Genomic DNA, 16,780 nt, shown 5'->3' on the forward strand with positions numbered 1-16,780 from the left:
AATCGTTTTGGCCACTATAGGAGTGGCAGGGTATGCTCAGATGTGAGTCCCTTGCTCACTGCACCATCAGGATTCAAACAAGCCGGGCCGAAGAAGGCTGTAATGCCAGAAACCGGTCCCCGGAAGCTTGTTTCCTTTCCAGTAAAGAATTGGCTTGGTAGTTTGGTCTGCCCTGTTCCCATGATGCACTGGGCCAGGGTCAGACTAATTTGCAGGCAGCAAGGTTCTGAACTGGGATGGTGCAGTGAGCTAAAAAACGGTGATGGATCAAGCCCTGATCTTTTGACTGGGTATGAGTGTTCTGTTTAACTCAGATGCTCTGTCCATCACCACCCCCTTTCTGAATCGTTTTGGCCACTATAGGAGTGGCAGGGTATGCTCAGATGTGAGTCCCTTGCTCACTGCACCATCAGGATTCAAGCAAGCCGGGCCGAAGGAGGCTGTAATGCCAGAAACCGGTCCCCGGAAGCTTGTTTCCTTTCCAGTAAAGAATTGGCTTGGTAGTTTGGTCTACCATGTTCCCATGATGCACTGGGCCAGGGTCAGACTAATTTGCAGGTAGCCAGGTTCTGAACTGGGAGGGTGCAGTGAGCTAAAAAACGGTGATGGATCAAGCCCTGATCTTTTGACTGGGTATGAGTGTTCTGTTTAACTCAGATGCTCCGTCCATCACCACCCCCTTTCTGAATATTTTTGGCCACTATAGGCGTGGCAGGGTATGCTCAGATGTGAGTCCCTTGCTCACTGCACCATCAGGATTCAAGCAAGCCGGGCCGAAGAAGGCTGTAATGCCAGAAACCGGTCCCCGGAAGCTTGTTTCCTTTCCAGTAAAGAATTGGCTTGGTAGTTTGGTCTGCCCTGTTCCCATGATGCACTGGGCCAGGGTCAGACTAATTTGCAGGTAGCCAGGTTCTGAACTGGGATGGTGCAGTGAGCTAAAAAACGGTGATGGATCAAGCCCTGATCTTTTGACTGGGTATGAGTGTTCTGTTTAACTCAGATGCTCTGTCCATCACCACCCCCTTTCTGAATCGGTTTGGCCACTATAGGAGTGGCAGGGTATGCTCAGATGTGAGTCCCTTGCTCACTGCACCATCAGGATTCAAGCAAGCCGGCCCGAAGAAGGCTGTAATGCCAGAAACCGGTCCCCGGAAGCTTGTTTCCTTTCCAGTAAAGAATTGGCTTGGTAGTTTGGTCTGCCCTGTTCCCATGATGCACTGGGCCAGGGTCAGACTAATCTGCAGGTAGCCAGGTTCTGAACTGGGATGGTGCAGTGAGCTAAAAAACGGTGATGGATCAAGCCCTGATCTTTTGACTGGGTATGAGTGTTCTGTTTAACTCAGATGCTCTGTCCATCACCACCCCCTTTCTGAATCGTTTTGGCCACTATAGGAGTGGCAGGGTATGCTCAGATGTGAGTCCCTTGCTCACTGCACCATCAGGATTCAAGCAAGCCGGGCCGAAGAAGGCTGTAATGCCAGAAACCGGTCCCCGGAAGCTTGTTTCCTTTCCAGTAAAGAATTGGCTTGGTACTTTGGTCTGCCCTGTTCCCATGATGCACTGGGCCAGGGTCAGACTAATTTGCAGGTAGCCAGGTTCTGAACTGGGATGGTGCAGTGAGCTAAAAAACGGTGATGGATCAAGCCCTGATCTTTTGACTGGGTATGAGTGTTCTGTTTAACTCAGATGCTCTGTCCATCACCACCCCCTTTTCTGAATCGTTTTGGCCACTATAGGAGTGGCAGGGTATGCTCAGATGTGAGTCCCTTGCTCACTGCACCATCAGGATTCAAGCAAGCCGGGCCGAAGAAGGCTGTAATGCCAGAAACCGGTCCCCGGAAGCTTGTTTCCTTTCCAGTAAAGAATTGGCTTGGTAGTTTGGTCTGCCCTGTTCCCATGATGCACTGGGCCAGGGTCAGACTAATTTGCAGGTAGCCAGGTTCTGAACTGGGATGGTGCAGTGAGCTAAAAAACGGTGATGGATCAAGCCCTGCTCTTTTGACTGGGTATGAGTGTTCTGTTTAACTCAGATGCTCTGTCCATCACCACCCCCTTTCTGAATCGGTTTGGCCACTATAGGAGTGGCAGGGTATGCTCAGATGTGAGTCCCTTGCTCACTGCACCATCAGGATTCAAGCAAGCCGGGTCGAAGAAGGCTGTAATGCCAGAAACCGGTCCCCGGAAGCTTGTTTCCTTTCCAGTAAAGAATTGGCTTGGTAGTTTGGTCTGCCCTGTTCCCATGATGCACTGGGCCAGGGTCAGACTAATTTGCAGGTAGCCAGGTTCTGAACTGGGATGGTGCAGTGAGCTAAAAAACGGTGATGGATCAAGCCCTGATCTTTTGACTGGGTATGAGTGTTCTGTTGAACTCAGATGCTCTGTCCATCACCACCCCCTTTCTGAATCGTTTTGGCCACTATAGGAGTGGCAGGGTATGCTCAGATGTGAGTCCCTTGCTCACTGCACCATCAGGATTCAAGCAAGCCGGGCCGAAGAAGGCTGTAATGCCAGAAACCGGTCCCCGGAAGCTTGTTTCCTTTCCAGTAAAGAATTGGCTTGGTAGTTTGGTCTGCCCTGTTCCCATGATGCACTGGGCCAGGGTCAGACTAATTTGCAGGTAGCCAGGTTCTGAACTGGGATGGTGCAGTGAGCTAAAAAACGGTGATGGATCAAGCCCTGATCTTTTGACTGGGTATGAGTGTTCTGTTTAACTCAGATGCTCTGTCCATCACCACCCCCTTTCTGAATCGTTTTGGCCACTATAGGAGTGGCAGGGTATGCTCAGATGTGAGTCCCTTGCTCACTGCACCATCAGGATTCAAGCAAGCCGGGCCGAAGAAGGCTGTAATGACAGAAACCGGTCCCCGGAAGCTTGTTTCCTTTCCAGTAAAGAATTGGCTTGGTAGTTTGGTCTGCCCTGTTCCCATGATGCACTGGGCCAGGGTCAGACTAATTTGCAGGTAGCCAGGTTCTGAACTGGGATGGTGCAGTGAGCTAAAAAACGGTGATGGATCAAGCCCTGATCTTTTGACTGGGTATGAGTGTTCTGTTTAACTCAGATGCTCTGTCCATCACCACCCCCTTTCTGAATCGTTTTGGCCACTATAGGAGTGGCAGGGTATGCTCAGATGTGAGTCCCTTGCTCACTGCACCATCAGGATTCAAGCAAGCCGGGCCGAAGAAGGCTGTAATGACAGAAACCGGTCACCGGAAGCTTGTGTCCTTTCCAGTAAAGAATTGGCTTGGTAGTTTGGTCTGCCCTGTTCCCATGATGCACTGGGCCAGGGTCAGACTAATTTGCAGGTAGCCAGGTTCTGAACTGGGATGGTGCAGTGAGCTAAAAAACGGTGATGGATCAAGCCCTGATCTTTTGACTGGGTATGAGTGTTCTGTTTAACTCAGATGCTCTGTCCATCACCACCCCCTTTCTGAATCGTTTTGGCCACTATAGGAGTGGCAGGGTATGCTCAGATGTGAGTCCCTTGCTCACTGCACCATCAGGATTCAAGCAAGCCGGGCCGAAGAAGGCTGTAATGCCAGAAACCGTTCCCCGGAAGCTTGTTTCCTTTCCAGTAAAGAATTGGCTTGGTAGTTTGGTCTGCCCTGTTCCCATGATGCACTGGGCCAGGGCCAGACTAATTTGCAGGTAGCCAGGTTCTGAACTGGGATGGTGCAGTGAGCTAAAAAACGGTGATGGATCAAGCCCTGATCTTTTGACTGGGTATGAGTGTTCTGTTTAACTCAGATGCTCTGTCCATCACCACCCCCTTTCTTAACTGTAATAGGGCATTCTGATCAGGTCTGCACCTGGCGCACCCATTTAAAGTGGAAACAGCAAATACCACGACCGCCGAACAACGCGTTGCCTTTGCAACATGGGTGGAACAACAAATGGGTCTGAACCACGAGTTCCATTTATAATGTCAGTTGTTACAATGACATGCATTACTTCAAACGGCCCTGTACTATAAATTCCAGCACTTACTTTGTTGTTGCGGGGACTGGAGTTTTAATAGTAAATTATACTATTCCAAAGTCCAGCAACCTCCTAAGGCAAGTCGATGTAATGACTTGCGTTGTAAATGGAATGTCTGGTACAGACACATTCGCTATTCTGCCCGCGTTAAGGAACGCGTTGCAAAGGAATGCGTGGTTGTGTCAAACAACCCATTTAAAGGTGTGCCACAGATCAGAGGAGAACGCCTCTGCAGGTTGCAGATCCAGTGAAAAAATGTTGGAAGTTGGGAAAAGTTGGAAGTCCTTGCCTTTTGCGCCACTTTGCCCCACTAAGATAAGGGCATAGAAACTGTGTAACTGAAATCTGGTGAGGCTTCAGGATGATGCTCTCGCCTCACGACATCCCACAATCAGTGCTTCAGAGAGTAAAAAACAAATTTACTAGGCCGGACCGTGTGAACTAAGTGGTGAAAATGCTGTGCTGGGTCTGCCTCGGCATGAGCCGTATTCTCCCTCGCTCTGGTGTCTGCCTGCTACGCTGTCCTGCCCATTGTAAAATCAAAATTAGTTTTGTAACACTTCATACAGCTCTTCTCTCTTTTCTAAGAGCTTTAAACATCAGGTATTACTGGTACCCGATTAATAGTACTCTTTTTACCCACCTCGGAAGGTTGGAACATTGAGATGGTTCTGCTAGAGATCAGACTCATTAACTGCAGATCATAACAGGTGTCAGTAGCAAGCATTTAAACCTCTGAGCGTGATTCTGGTAGGCGTGTGATTAGACCTTGTGCTCTATATATGAATGTGAGTACTGCAAACATGTGGCTGTCCACATGTCTGAGCATTGGAGCCTCAGCAGGAATAACACTTTCGTTTTCAGATGAAGCATGCATTAGGAAAAACACCCACACCAGCCAAGGCGTTGGACATCAACACCTACCCAAGGCCCACAGAGCTGGCAAGGGGAGCATTTCCAATGACAAGCGCATCAGAAATCTAGGCAAGTGCCGGACATACACTTTTTACCAGAAGGATGCAGCGCTAGCAATCCAGCTATGAGGCATGGGTCACACACAGTCACCGTGACCCAGCCTACTGGCACAAGAGGAATCTAAGAGGCCAGCATACATAAGACCACAACACCAAACTGAAAAGTGCTGGGAGAAAGAACAGAGGAGAAAGTCCCACAGAGGGACAAAAAGGTTGGGAGGTACTCCTGAAAACTCAGGGTAACAACCTTCTACAGGAGATAGACAAAGCAGGAGGAGTCTAAAAGGAGGTGGTTTCAACTTGTTGTTTTGCGTAGGCAGGGCATAGACACACGGTGTAAGGAGTATGAGGATGAAGAGATGAGGAGGCGAAGTTCAGTCGTAGAAAGGCAGCATCTGGTACCACAAAATCTGGGGAAGCTATCTCTTAGATGAAAACAGATGTTCACCTCCTCAGAATCATGCATATAAAATACTTTCTAGGTGCGATGGAGGCTTTCAAGCTATTTGTTTGGAAATGCAGGACCCATCTTCCAACATAACCTCTTAGAACAAAATTCTGCTGAGGGGAGGAAAGCTTCAGACGATTAAGAAACCTGGACATTAGTTTAGTTAATTTAGAGTTACATATTTAAAACTAATTATCAAGTTTGCTAGCACTGCATATATGGGCCGTAATTTTGGGGTGCAGTTATTCCTGGCTAACCAGGAATAAGTCTGCTGGTTTGAGATCTTTTAGCGTGACAGGAGGTGGGAGGGTCCTATTACGGGCTCGGGTAGTCCGACTACTGGCATAAATGATGGGTAAATAGTCTTATTTAAAGGGATTGGGAAATTTAATGTGAACTACCTTATTTATTCTATCTGTTGTTGGGATTCTTATTCTTACAATATTTTTAATACATATTATCATTCCATAGGTTTCATAACATACTTAAGATTATGAAGAGTTGTAGAGTGCAACTGTCACACAGCAGGGCATCTGGGGGCATATTATCAAGAAAGGGGATAAAATTATTGCCACTTTAGCGGCAGGAAACTGCTGCGAAAGCGGCAATAATGGGCTTGATAATATGCCCTTGTGAATTCCCATAGCAGACCAGGTTAACATCAGAACCTGGGCTGCTATGGGAATTCACAAGGACATATTATCAAGTCCATAGTTTCCTACCGCTAAATCGGCGATAATTTAATTGCCTTTCTTGAGAATATGCCCCCTGGTGATTTGGGGTTAACTAGAAAGCCAGGCTAAGGGGCATCAATGATGGGGAGAAAGGATTTCCAGGAATTTCTGAACTGAAGATGATGGGCGGAGTTCAGTGTTTTACTGCCAAGTAGGAAAAGGAGGTCCACGTGCGCAGGCACAGAGGATGCGTGGTAAAATGAGTTGTTTGATGCATTTAGAACATAAAATCAAAAAGAAAAAAGAGGAGATAGGAGCTCAATGTGAAAGACTGTCAGACCCCTAGTATATAGCGCTTACCTCCCCTAGAGCTATTTAAATTACTTGAAAAAAGACACGCGGTTTTGAGGTCTATTTAAGTATTTAAAATGAAAATAATCGGACACCCAATAGACTTTTGACGCCTTCTTTAACTGAATAATTTTTTCTTTTATTCTTTTTAAATCAACGCCTTGCCAACACATGTTTCGTGGCATGTACAATTATATTAGTCCCTTCATCAGGGCCCAAAACTGCACCTCTAATTAAACAAAATGATGCAGCTTTTGGCCATGAAGCGACTAACATTTAGTTGTGTGTCCATTAAAGTACTTTTTTTTAAGAAAACACACTGCATGGACATTGATTTCTTGAGTGTTCATCATGTGCGTTGCTGTGTCCTGAGTTTTTAGCTCACAACATGAGTCAATCTTGGTCGACTCTGTGTCATTACTCAGTGAGTTAGGTTTTAACTTGTGAACTCTTTGATAAATGAAGTAGGAAGGGTGTTTACAGTGTGAACTCCCTAACAAATAAGAAAAGGGCTTTACATTGAGAACTTTGTATCAACTACAACATGAATAACTTCTGTTTCTGAAACCATGAAACCGGTCCCAGGATGCTTGTTTCCGGTCCAGTGAGGACCTGGCCTGGCAGTTCGGGCTGGACTGTTCCCGTGGGGAGCAGAGTGAAGACTGATTTGCAAATGGCTGGGTCTAAACTGGAATGGCATGGGGAAAAAAAATATGATGGCCTTAGGCCCAGATCACTGTACTTGGGTGAACGTTTGACGTTGCTCAACATGGGTGCGGCAGATGTTTGTGCAACCCATTCTTTAATAATGAGAACATCTCTGCTATCTTAAGAGGGCATTCCTTCACTTGCATAGGTGTGTGGCCCCAAGCAAATGAGCGAAACACTTTGGCCACCATTAGAATGGCGGGCGGACTTTGCCCGCCCGCCATCCTCGTGCAAAACGGGACCGCCCGCCATAGGAGCGGCGGTCCCGCCTTGGGCATTAGGATGCGCCGCCACACTGGCGGGCGCATCCTGTATTTTTACCATTGCGGCGGGCGGTGCAGAAAGCGCCGCCCGCCGCAATGGTAAAAATGCACGTTGTGCATTTGACAGCACAACATGACAGGCACCGCGCGGTGCCTGCCATGTTGCACTTTGAAATGCGGGGGGGCTACCATAGGTAACCCCCATGTGCACCCCCCACCCCCCAGACTCCCAGGGGGCCCGCAACGGGCCTCCGCAGTGAGTCTCCGCATGCCTTTCCGTGGCGACATTGCCGCCACGGAAAAGCATGTCAGGAAGCCCAACATAATATGGCTGGCGGTTTCTCGTAGACACCGCCACCATATTAAACATTTTCCGCCCCGGGCCGCAAGGCGACCGGGGCGGAAAAGCGTCGGACGGTGTTTACGTCCGCCGCGGTGGCGATCCGCCCGACATCGTAATGGGCCCCTAAGCCTCTGTGACCATAGTGTATTATGGATGTGGACGCAGAGACAAAAAGACTTTCAGGAGTTGCACTGATTGTGCACCACAAAGAGGTGGTGCCACTCTGGCGGGGTGGAATGGGTCCCATGGATCCCCCATACATTCTTCTTCGAGATATCTGTCCCTGCTTTCAAGAGCAGAGAGGTGCTGCCTGCCCCATGAAAGATGGTACAGCTGCTTCAAGCAGCCTCTCTGTCTTTCATTAACATGATACACCCAGGATAGGCTCGAGTTTGCAGGTGCCCTGGGGGGAAAAACATTGATGGTAATAGGGGGCACTGCCCCAGGCTGCACCAGATGCACCTTGTGAAAACAGGGTCATTGTGCTATTACCATAATATGACCCCAGATGCTCCTGACATGGGGGACTCACAGGGGCCCCTAGAATACAACAGACTCGACTCCAGCCCTATTGGCCTTCCAGAGAAACTGACCTGATATTGCTGATTCCTCTCCAGCCCTGAAGCCTTTGTTGGGCCAAAGAGGCTGAAATTACATCTGACTCAACAGACACTTGCTCTAGTAGTCCCTCAGATACATCAGCTTATAATATTACTTATGGTGTACAATGCATAGCCTCTCATGAATACTTGTAAGACATATGGCTGACTCTGGCCCATCCATACCAGCCTCTAAAAAGTGAAATTACTTCCTGAACCCCTTATACCTCCACATCTGTGCTTGAAATGTGTCAGACTTAAAGGACAACATAAGACACAGCACACTTTCCACAAAGCTTGCATCTATATGTTCCAGTGTGTGCAGTACAAATCGTGTCTAATGAATGTTACCCGTATTACGATCCCATTATATCCTGTGGGGGGCGGGATATCTGTCACATTTGTGACGGCGTATTCTCTCTGTGGAGATCTAAATCAGAGCCTTAGTTCCTGAATCCTAAAATGGCTGGCAAACTTCTTTGTTGATGTGAGGCAGGCAAACAGATTTTATATCTTTTGACTTGACGGTCCCGCTGTAAAACTGCAACCTGATATTTTTAAACATTTTGAATCTTATTTTCCAAAAAAAGTTTGGACAAATTTACACCAAATAACTAAAAGCATGCTTTCTCAGTAAGTAGATAGCTTTCTGCCAAATTTGGTGCACTTCTGGTGAGGAGTTTTTGCTGTAGCCGTGTCTAAAGTGATTATGGAAAACTGCATGGGTAATACGCATTTTGGGAACCCCTTTTTTTTCTCAGCCCTCCCATGGAGAATCACCCCGAAACGTTTAAGGAACATGCTGAGGTGGATGAACCTCTTTTTTGGAAAGTGTTGTTAAGATTCGTCAAACAGAAGCAAAGTTATTACATAAATACACAGTGGCGATTAGCACTGTGTAAAAGAATATTTAAAAAATAAAATAAATATAAATATAAATATATATATAGTTATATAAAGTGACCCAGAACTGTCCTCAAATAATATGTTTAAGGGACTTAAGTTGATGTAGTGACAATTCTATGGGCCAAGGAGGTAATGTATACCATGACTTGGTATGTTCATAAATAATAGACCCCATTAAAGCCTCAGTGGCAAGGATTGGTGCAATACCCTCAAGAAAGTTTCAAACAAGATCTGCATGTAGCATCCAAATGAATTCTTGTAAGTAGAAAAATCACATGTATATTTCTTACTGTTGTATTATTACATTTGAAGCACCATTACAAGGACGATAGTAGTAATGTGGTAATTTTCAGCAGATTTCTAACTAATTATAAATGCACATAAAGTTATTCATCGGTGTTGAGGCCTTGTGACTGTTTGGTCCTAAACGAAATGACCATTTTAGACTCAAGGCATCTCAATTTTAATGTTCTGTCGCCCCCCTCTCTAATTTTTGGGAACGTGGGCAATGCCACAGTATTTCATGTTTTGCCATGTGTAGTCTACATGTGTGACTAGATGCTTTGCCATGGCATAGTTGACGTCCTTATTTTGTACTGCCCTGATGAGTTCTAATATCCTTTCCTTAAGTGGGCAAATTGTGCTGCCTCTGTAATGTAGGCCACAGTTGCATGTGATCATGTATACAACGTAACTGGTCTCACACGTGATTTTATGAGTAATGGTAAATTGTTTACCTTTAAAATCTGTGAGGTGTTTGGTATTCTTTCCAATTTTACATGCCTTGCATTTCTCACATTTTGTGAAGCCTATTTGATAGTTAGTTATCCAGGTTTCACTTTTTGATCTCAAAAAGTGACTTGTAATTAGTTGATCTTTAAGGTATGGAACTTTTCTAAATGAGATGTCTACTTTGTCACTTAAACTTCCCCCAATGTCCGGATCTTTTTTGACAATGTCCCAATATTTGTTCCTAATTTTCCTAATTGAGCTGTGTTTTTTGCTGTTAAGTCATTATTAACCTTGTCTGGTTACTTTCTTCCTCTCGTTTGGGATGTGTAACATAGTTTCTCAAGGTTTCTGCTCGTGGGAGCTTTTCAGCTCGTACTTTTCCTTCTTTGATGTCCCAAAGTATATAGCCTCTTTGTTTGAATTTGTTTTCTATTTCATTGCATTTCTTTTTTAATTCATTTTCATCAGAACAATTCCTTCTCATCCGCAAGAATTCCCCATAAGGGATGCTTTTTTTCAAGGACTGCGGATGTAAGCTACTTCCATGTAGAATACTTTTCGTGGCTGTAGGTTTACGATATACTGTGGTTTTTATTTGGTTATCCTCAATGTAAACTGTAAGGTCAAAATATTGCACCTCTGTGTACTGATATTGCATGTGAAAGATAGACCAATGTCATTCTGATTTAAACTTGAAAAGTAATCCAAGAATTCACTTTATGTTCCTTTCCAGGTAATGAATCGATCAGCTATATAGCGAAGCCACAAATGCAATTTTCAGTGTCTTTTTCGTTCCCTTCTCCCCATTTGCGTAGCTTGGAGACAAGGAAACTCCCATGGAGTTCCACAGGTTTGTAAAAAGAACTGTCGATCAAAGAGGAAAATGTTGTTGCATAGGCATAACTCTGTCATTTCAAGTATTAGTTCTGAGTGTCTATGACATTGAATATTTCTTTGGGCTACAAAATATTTTATCGCTTGTAAGCTCACTTCATGATTTATGGAAGTATAGAGAGAGACAACGACGATGGTGGATAACCACAGGCCATTGTGCCAGTCTATGTCAGCTAAATGTCTAAGGAAGTCTCCTGTATCCTTAATATATGAGTCAAGTGTTGTGATATAGGTGCTAGGAAGTGATCTATATATACACAGAGAAGTTCACATATAGTGATCCACAGCGGGAGATGATTGATCTGCATGGTGGATCAACCTATGTTTTATGAACCTTAGAAAGGAAGTATATAGTAGGAATAATGGGATTTTTTCATTCTTAAGAAATGCCGCTTCGTCATAACTTATGATACCTTCATAAAGCCAAACCTTTATTCTCTGATTAAAGGTTGTAGTTAGTTCATTGATTAGATTGATTTTGAGTTTTTTATAATTACTAGCATTACTCAGTTGCCTTTTTGCTTCCTTAATGTATTGTGATTTTTCCATGATGAGTACATTTCCTCCCTTATCTACAGGTTTTATTTCAATAGATTCATCCTTGATAAGCTTCTCCAATGCCTTTCTTTCACCCGCTGTCAGATTTTCACTTTTTTGTGATGTTGATTTTTCATTTTCTCTAAATCTGCTATAACCAATTAATGATATGTATCAATTTGATTGCCTGGTGTTAGGCTAGGGCAGAAGGTAGATTTGCTTTTGAATTTGGTATATTAATGACCAAAGGTATTAATTCCCAAATCATTTAGGACTTTATTATCTTTCAGGTCCAACATTAGTTCATAAGCTGTGATTACATCCAGTATTTGTTCTATAGTAAGATCTGTTTCAGGAAGTTTTGCTTGTTTAGGGATGTTTTTATTGCTTGTTTTCCTAGCAAAGAACGTCGCAAGTTTCAGCTTTCGAATAAATTTGTACATATTGATTTTGATTTGAGTATAGTCGCAGTGTTTTTCGGGGCAGAAGGTTAGGCCTTTATTCAAAAGGTTGATCTAATCTTGACTTAACTGTATGTTTGACAGATTAACAATAAGATTTTCTTGTATTGTTGTTTTGACTACTTCTTCTGTTGATTGCGTAGAGGATATTTGTCTCTTTTTGCCACACCCTCTCCTATTATTCCTCTTGCAAGAACCACAGTGTCTGCACAGGGTCTATCACTGACACATTCATAATTCATACTTCTACTAGAGGCTTTGTCAATGACCAAGACGTCCTAAGTTTCAGGGGCCACTGCAAATAACGTTGTTATTTGTAGTACAGACATACTATACAAGTAACAAGTGAACATATAACTACAAAATTTAAAATGCCCAACACTGACCAAACCTTTTTTTTTTCAATTCCCGAAAAGCCAGTTATGCATGCACATCTTCCCAGATCATTGTTAGTAATATTCTGCCCTAATTTTTTAGCTGTGCAGGACACCTCCATAGCCGGGTCGTGGTACCATTAACTCTTTGTATTAACACACCGAAAACAATACGGACTCATAGGCCAACACAATAAAAATGTCCTGATAGATACATGCGATGCATTTTAAGTAGTCAATAACTGTGATCATAGACATAAAAGAAATATATGTGCCCAAAATTAACCAAATTCCTCATTTAAGCAAACATGTAGTTAGTTAAAGTAACATTATTGCATATACAGATGATAGGATTTTGGCGTGGGAGTTCTAATGTCATTGTGCACATAAAACAACTATACCACAAGCCATGAAATGGTACTGTGAAAGAAGAGCAAGTTACTGGGGAGCATCACATCTGTATGGATTCACCTAGTCATTCTGTAGTGATGCCTAACTACCATAATACCAGAAATGAAGGTGAAAGGCGAGAGGTACGGATTCATTCCTCTATCTCTTTTAATGAGTCCCCACTACGCAGCTTCTCTCAAAGTCTGCCTCCCCAAACGGGAAGAATGTCACTGTACCCAGCACCCTTCAACTGCAGATGAGCCTATCTCAACTTTTTAACATTTCCTGCAGACCAGTGTCAGTCTGGGGGGCTCTTTTCGTTTCTCCCTTCCATATAATTTCTAGTCTATACCAAGCGTGTCCCTCTACGTGCCCTCAGCAGTATACATTTTCTGTACGTGAAGTCCCTTTCAGTGTCCGCCATGTTATGTTGTTGAGGTGCACTCCATTGTGTAAACTATCAAAGCAATAATTAAAGCCCCTAGGCCATCCTTGAAGGGGCCACTCGTTGAATGATCACAAAAGATCTGAAAACCCTGGAAGATATCATCCCAACAAAGAACATTCTAGACTAGAATGCCCATGGTTGCTGTTTGTTAGAGTTGCAGGCTTTGCCAAAGAAAAGTGTTTTTCTTTCCTTTACACTTAGAGACCACTTGCATTTTACTCAACAGCACTTTATATTCTGACAATTGCATTTCTTAGTAACCACAAGGCTGCCGCCTGGTTGGTTGCGCCAGGCGTGGCAACAGGTCCCTTGCCAGCTGGGCTCTCTGAGAGTCTGTGCATATGTGTTTGTGGGTGTATGTTTGAGAAATAGGGGTGTGTGTGAGAAGCATGACCTCTGAGGGAGCTGGACGGGTGATAACTAACGATGAACAGAAAAGATGTAATATAGTGACTAAAATACACTTATCATATTAACCTCTGGTTTTGATTTTCCATTCTCAGGTGATAACTGTACCTGGATTTGCTGTACCATGTTTCGCAGCTGCACCAGGAACTCTTTGGCTTCCTTGGCTCTGTCGGACAGCCCGTTCAATGCTTGGGAAAGCTGACTCTGGAAGGACAGAAATAAGACAGGTAAGAATTTATGGAAATATTGCACCTTGTCAGGTTGATTTCGGCTGTTAGCCCACATTAATACTAATACTACAACAATCAGTGGTATGCATACAACTGTAACTTACACATTTTACATGAGCTTCACCAGTACTTTAGCAGTGAGCCAGATATCACCAAATAAACAGGCATGGAATACCTGAAGAGATCTGTCACATACAGCTGTCAACTAGAGGTCCACCTCTGGAGGTCCCAAATAACTATAGACTGTGATTGATTCTTTACATCTGACACTGACACTCAGATATGGGATGATAGTAACAATGCCTATCCCAGCAGACCTCGCCCGGCCCAGCTAAGTAGATTATGATCATAAGAACGTCTGTAAAGGGACCTGCAGAGCTGTTCAAAGCTGCCAGCTTATTGAAAACCATAAACTGCGCACCTGTCTCTCACACCTCATGATGAACCACACTGCTTCGGGCTGCATTCCATAACACCACAACTGTGTCTCGGTGGTCATCACGCACAACATGGAAACACTTCCCACACAGGATCACAAAAAAAGACAACACCTTTCCAGCCACACAGCCAACATGGAGTATCTTGCTGCCCATGTAGGTAAGCGCTTCAGTATTCAAGATAGGGGTAGTAAGCACTATATAAATGCTGTTATATAATACAATATCTTAACATGAGCCGGAAGAATAAAATATGAAGGATGAATAAGTCCTACGTGTAACCTTCTTTGCAAGGACGTCAGTGCTGCAAATGTTATACCACATTAAAGAACCATTTGAATTGCAATGGCTGCCTCAGTAAATAGAGATGTAATGTGGATACACGAAGGCTGCAAAGGATGAGATGACATTTACTTAAGATTAAAGGGGTTTATTGCTCCAACTGCGTTTCTTTGCAGTGTTCAGTATATTTCCCATAGCAAAGCTGGAGGAAAAGAAGAATGCCAGAGGCAAACACGACCGCAGCAAGACCCTCACAACCCAAAGGTTCAGAAGAGCAGACCAGCCCTTGTACGCAGTGCAGGCTTTGTACTACTTTGTCTTCTTTTGGAAACAGGAAAGACTGCCCACCTTATATCTTCGCCACTGCATCGCCAATCATGAGTGTGCTGGGTAGAGCAGGGACAATGTGTGAGAGTTTGCACCCTTGCCTCTCCCTTATCCCTCCAAAGCCTCCTATTTGCTGGTAAGCATTGGGAGTATGGGTGAGAACACTTTTGAAGATAAACAGGATTCACATACAGCTGCATACTTTCTGTTCCAGATGCTTCCTTGCTGGTTCAGTGTCAGGGGTCACAAGCAAGGCTGGACTGGTGAACCAAAACCAGCTCTGGGAAAAAAAGGTCAAATCATCCGCTCCCTTCTCTCCTCCTGCCATCTCTCTCTTTCCAACCATCCATTTTCATTTTCCTCCCACTCTCTCTTCTCCTCCCTTCTCCCACTCTGATTTCTTTTCCCCCCGCCTTCCTGCTCCCCCCTCTCTCTCTCTTGAAGCCTTCCTGTGCCCACAGCAGTTAACCTCAGGGAGCCAGGGAGGATGACCGAGTCACCAGGTGCTGCACTGAGCTTTTACAACCGGCCTCCAAGAGCAACCGCCCCCCCTGGAAAATGCCCAGTGTATTAAAAAGCCTATCTGGCCAAGGTCACAAGTAAGTAACGAGGGGTCACAAAACAAGGGCCATGTGCAGCAGCTGTTGCTTCTGGCCACCCTTAAATTACTTACTTCCATGCTTCTTTAATGTAAGGAAGCTTAGAGCACACAAGCTATATCAAAATGGGGTATTTTTTGTCTTCCCTTACATGATACAGTGAAGGACTGATGGGAAGGCTCTGGGATGTTCCAAATACCTCTTAGCAGTTATGTAACAGGGGTAGTGGCTATGTGGGGTTGAAGTATACTTCAGTGCATCAGAGCTTACAACAGGGTTCTTGTTATTCTGAGATTGCGCACACATTTCACACTGACTCGTGGCCTTTTCCCCTGGACAAAACCTCCAACCTTCACCTGTTCAGGAAAAAACACTCCCGATCCTGGGTTTAAAAGCGTGGCGTGCAGGAAAAAATGTGTGAAACTGAAACCTCATCCTATCCGAACTAGGGAACTCAGAATTGGGGGGTAAAATCACCCTGGAGCAAAACTAAGAGGAGCAGGTATGGTTTTTTCTCATAATGTTATCTCTCAGTATTCCAAAGCAAACACAAAGAGATGATGGATGGAGCGCTGAAACTTTTCAGACACTCACCCCCCAGTCACAGATCTGGGTTGTATCCATCATCGTTCTTTAGCTCACTTCACCATCCCAGTTCAGACCCAGCCATATAAAAATCAGTCTTGACCCTGTTCCTCATGGGAACAGTCCAGCCCGAACTGCCAAGCCATGTCTTCCCTGGACCGGAAACAAGCATCCTGGGACCGGTTTCAGGCTAACATTCCTCATCAGCCAGGCTAGCTTGAATCCAGTTGCAAAAGTGAGCAAGGGACCCATGTCTGGGCATACCCTGCCAACTTAAGGCGAACAAACCAAACACAAGGTGTTCCTGCAGGCTTCCACCACTGATAATTTAATGAGAGAATATGGACTTCCGCTGATGACAATCATCTCTCCGTCTTTATTAACAGCCATGCAACAGAACCAAAACACCTTGGCAGCTGCCACAGGGACATTCAGAAATGGAAACACCTGAGTTTACTGCAGGCCACCAAGCTAAAAAAGGAAATCCTTTTGGAATCTTAGAGACAATAAGGAACAGTATCTACTGAAGCCCTGTATGTTGGTGAAAATCCTAAACCCTCTTGGAATCATAAAATGTTCAGCGATCCAATACATTAATGTGCCCTGGGATAAATCTGATTCTCAAAGGCTGCCTTGGCCGACTGTGAAAAATGAAAAGTAAGTAGCATTATCAAATATTTTCTATTCCACAGCAATCAGCAGCAAATAGGGGAATGGCTCAGTTAAGAAGTTCTCAAATATTTGACCATATGTAAGAATCAAAATCAGTAACAATGCCTCCTGAACTCCCAGTAAGGCCCCATAAATGCTGCTTCAAAGCCTTGTAGAATTTTA

The 16,780-nt window shown here is 44.5% G+C and overlaps 1 protein-coding gene across 2 annotated transcripts in view; it reads right to left on the minus strand.

Annotated features, from left to right (window-relative positions):
* The window catches only part of TRIM9 (tripartite motif containing 9), a 459,144-nt gene that overhangs the window by 259,947 nt on the left and 182,417 nt on the right, over positions 1–16,780 (minus strand). For both annotated transcript variants that reach the window (XM_078659735.1, XM_078659734.1), the window contains exon 2: positions 13,595–13,690. In XM_078659735.1, the coding sequence (XP_078515861.1) occupies positions 13,595–13,690 (96 nt within the window). The remainder of the gene's footprint in view (positions 1–13,594; positions 13,691–16,780) is intronic.

Source organism: Lissotriton helveticus, chromosome 9 (genome assembly GCF_964261635.1).
Source record: "Lissotriton helveticus chromosome 9, aLisHel1.1, whole genome shotgun sequence".
Taxonomy (NCBI): domain Eukaryota; kingdom Metazoa; phylum Chordata; class Amphibia; order Caudata; family Salamandridae; genus Lissotriton; species Lissotriton helveticus.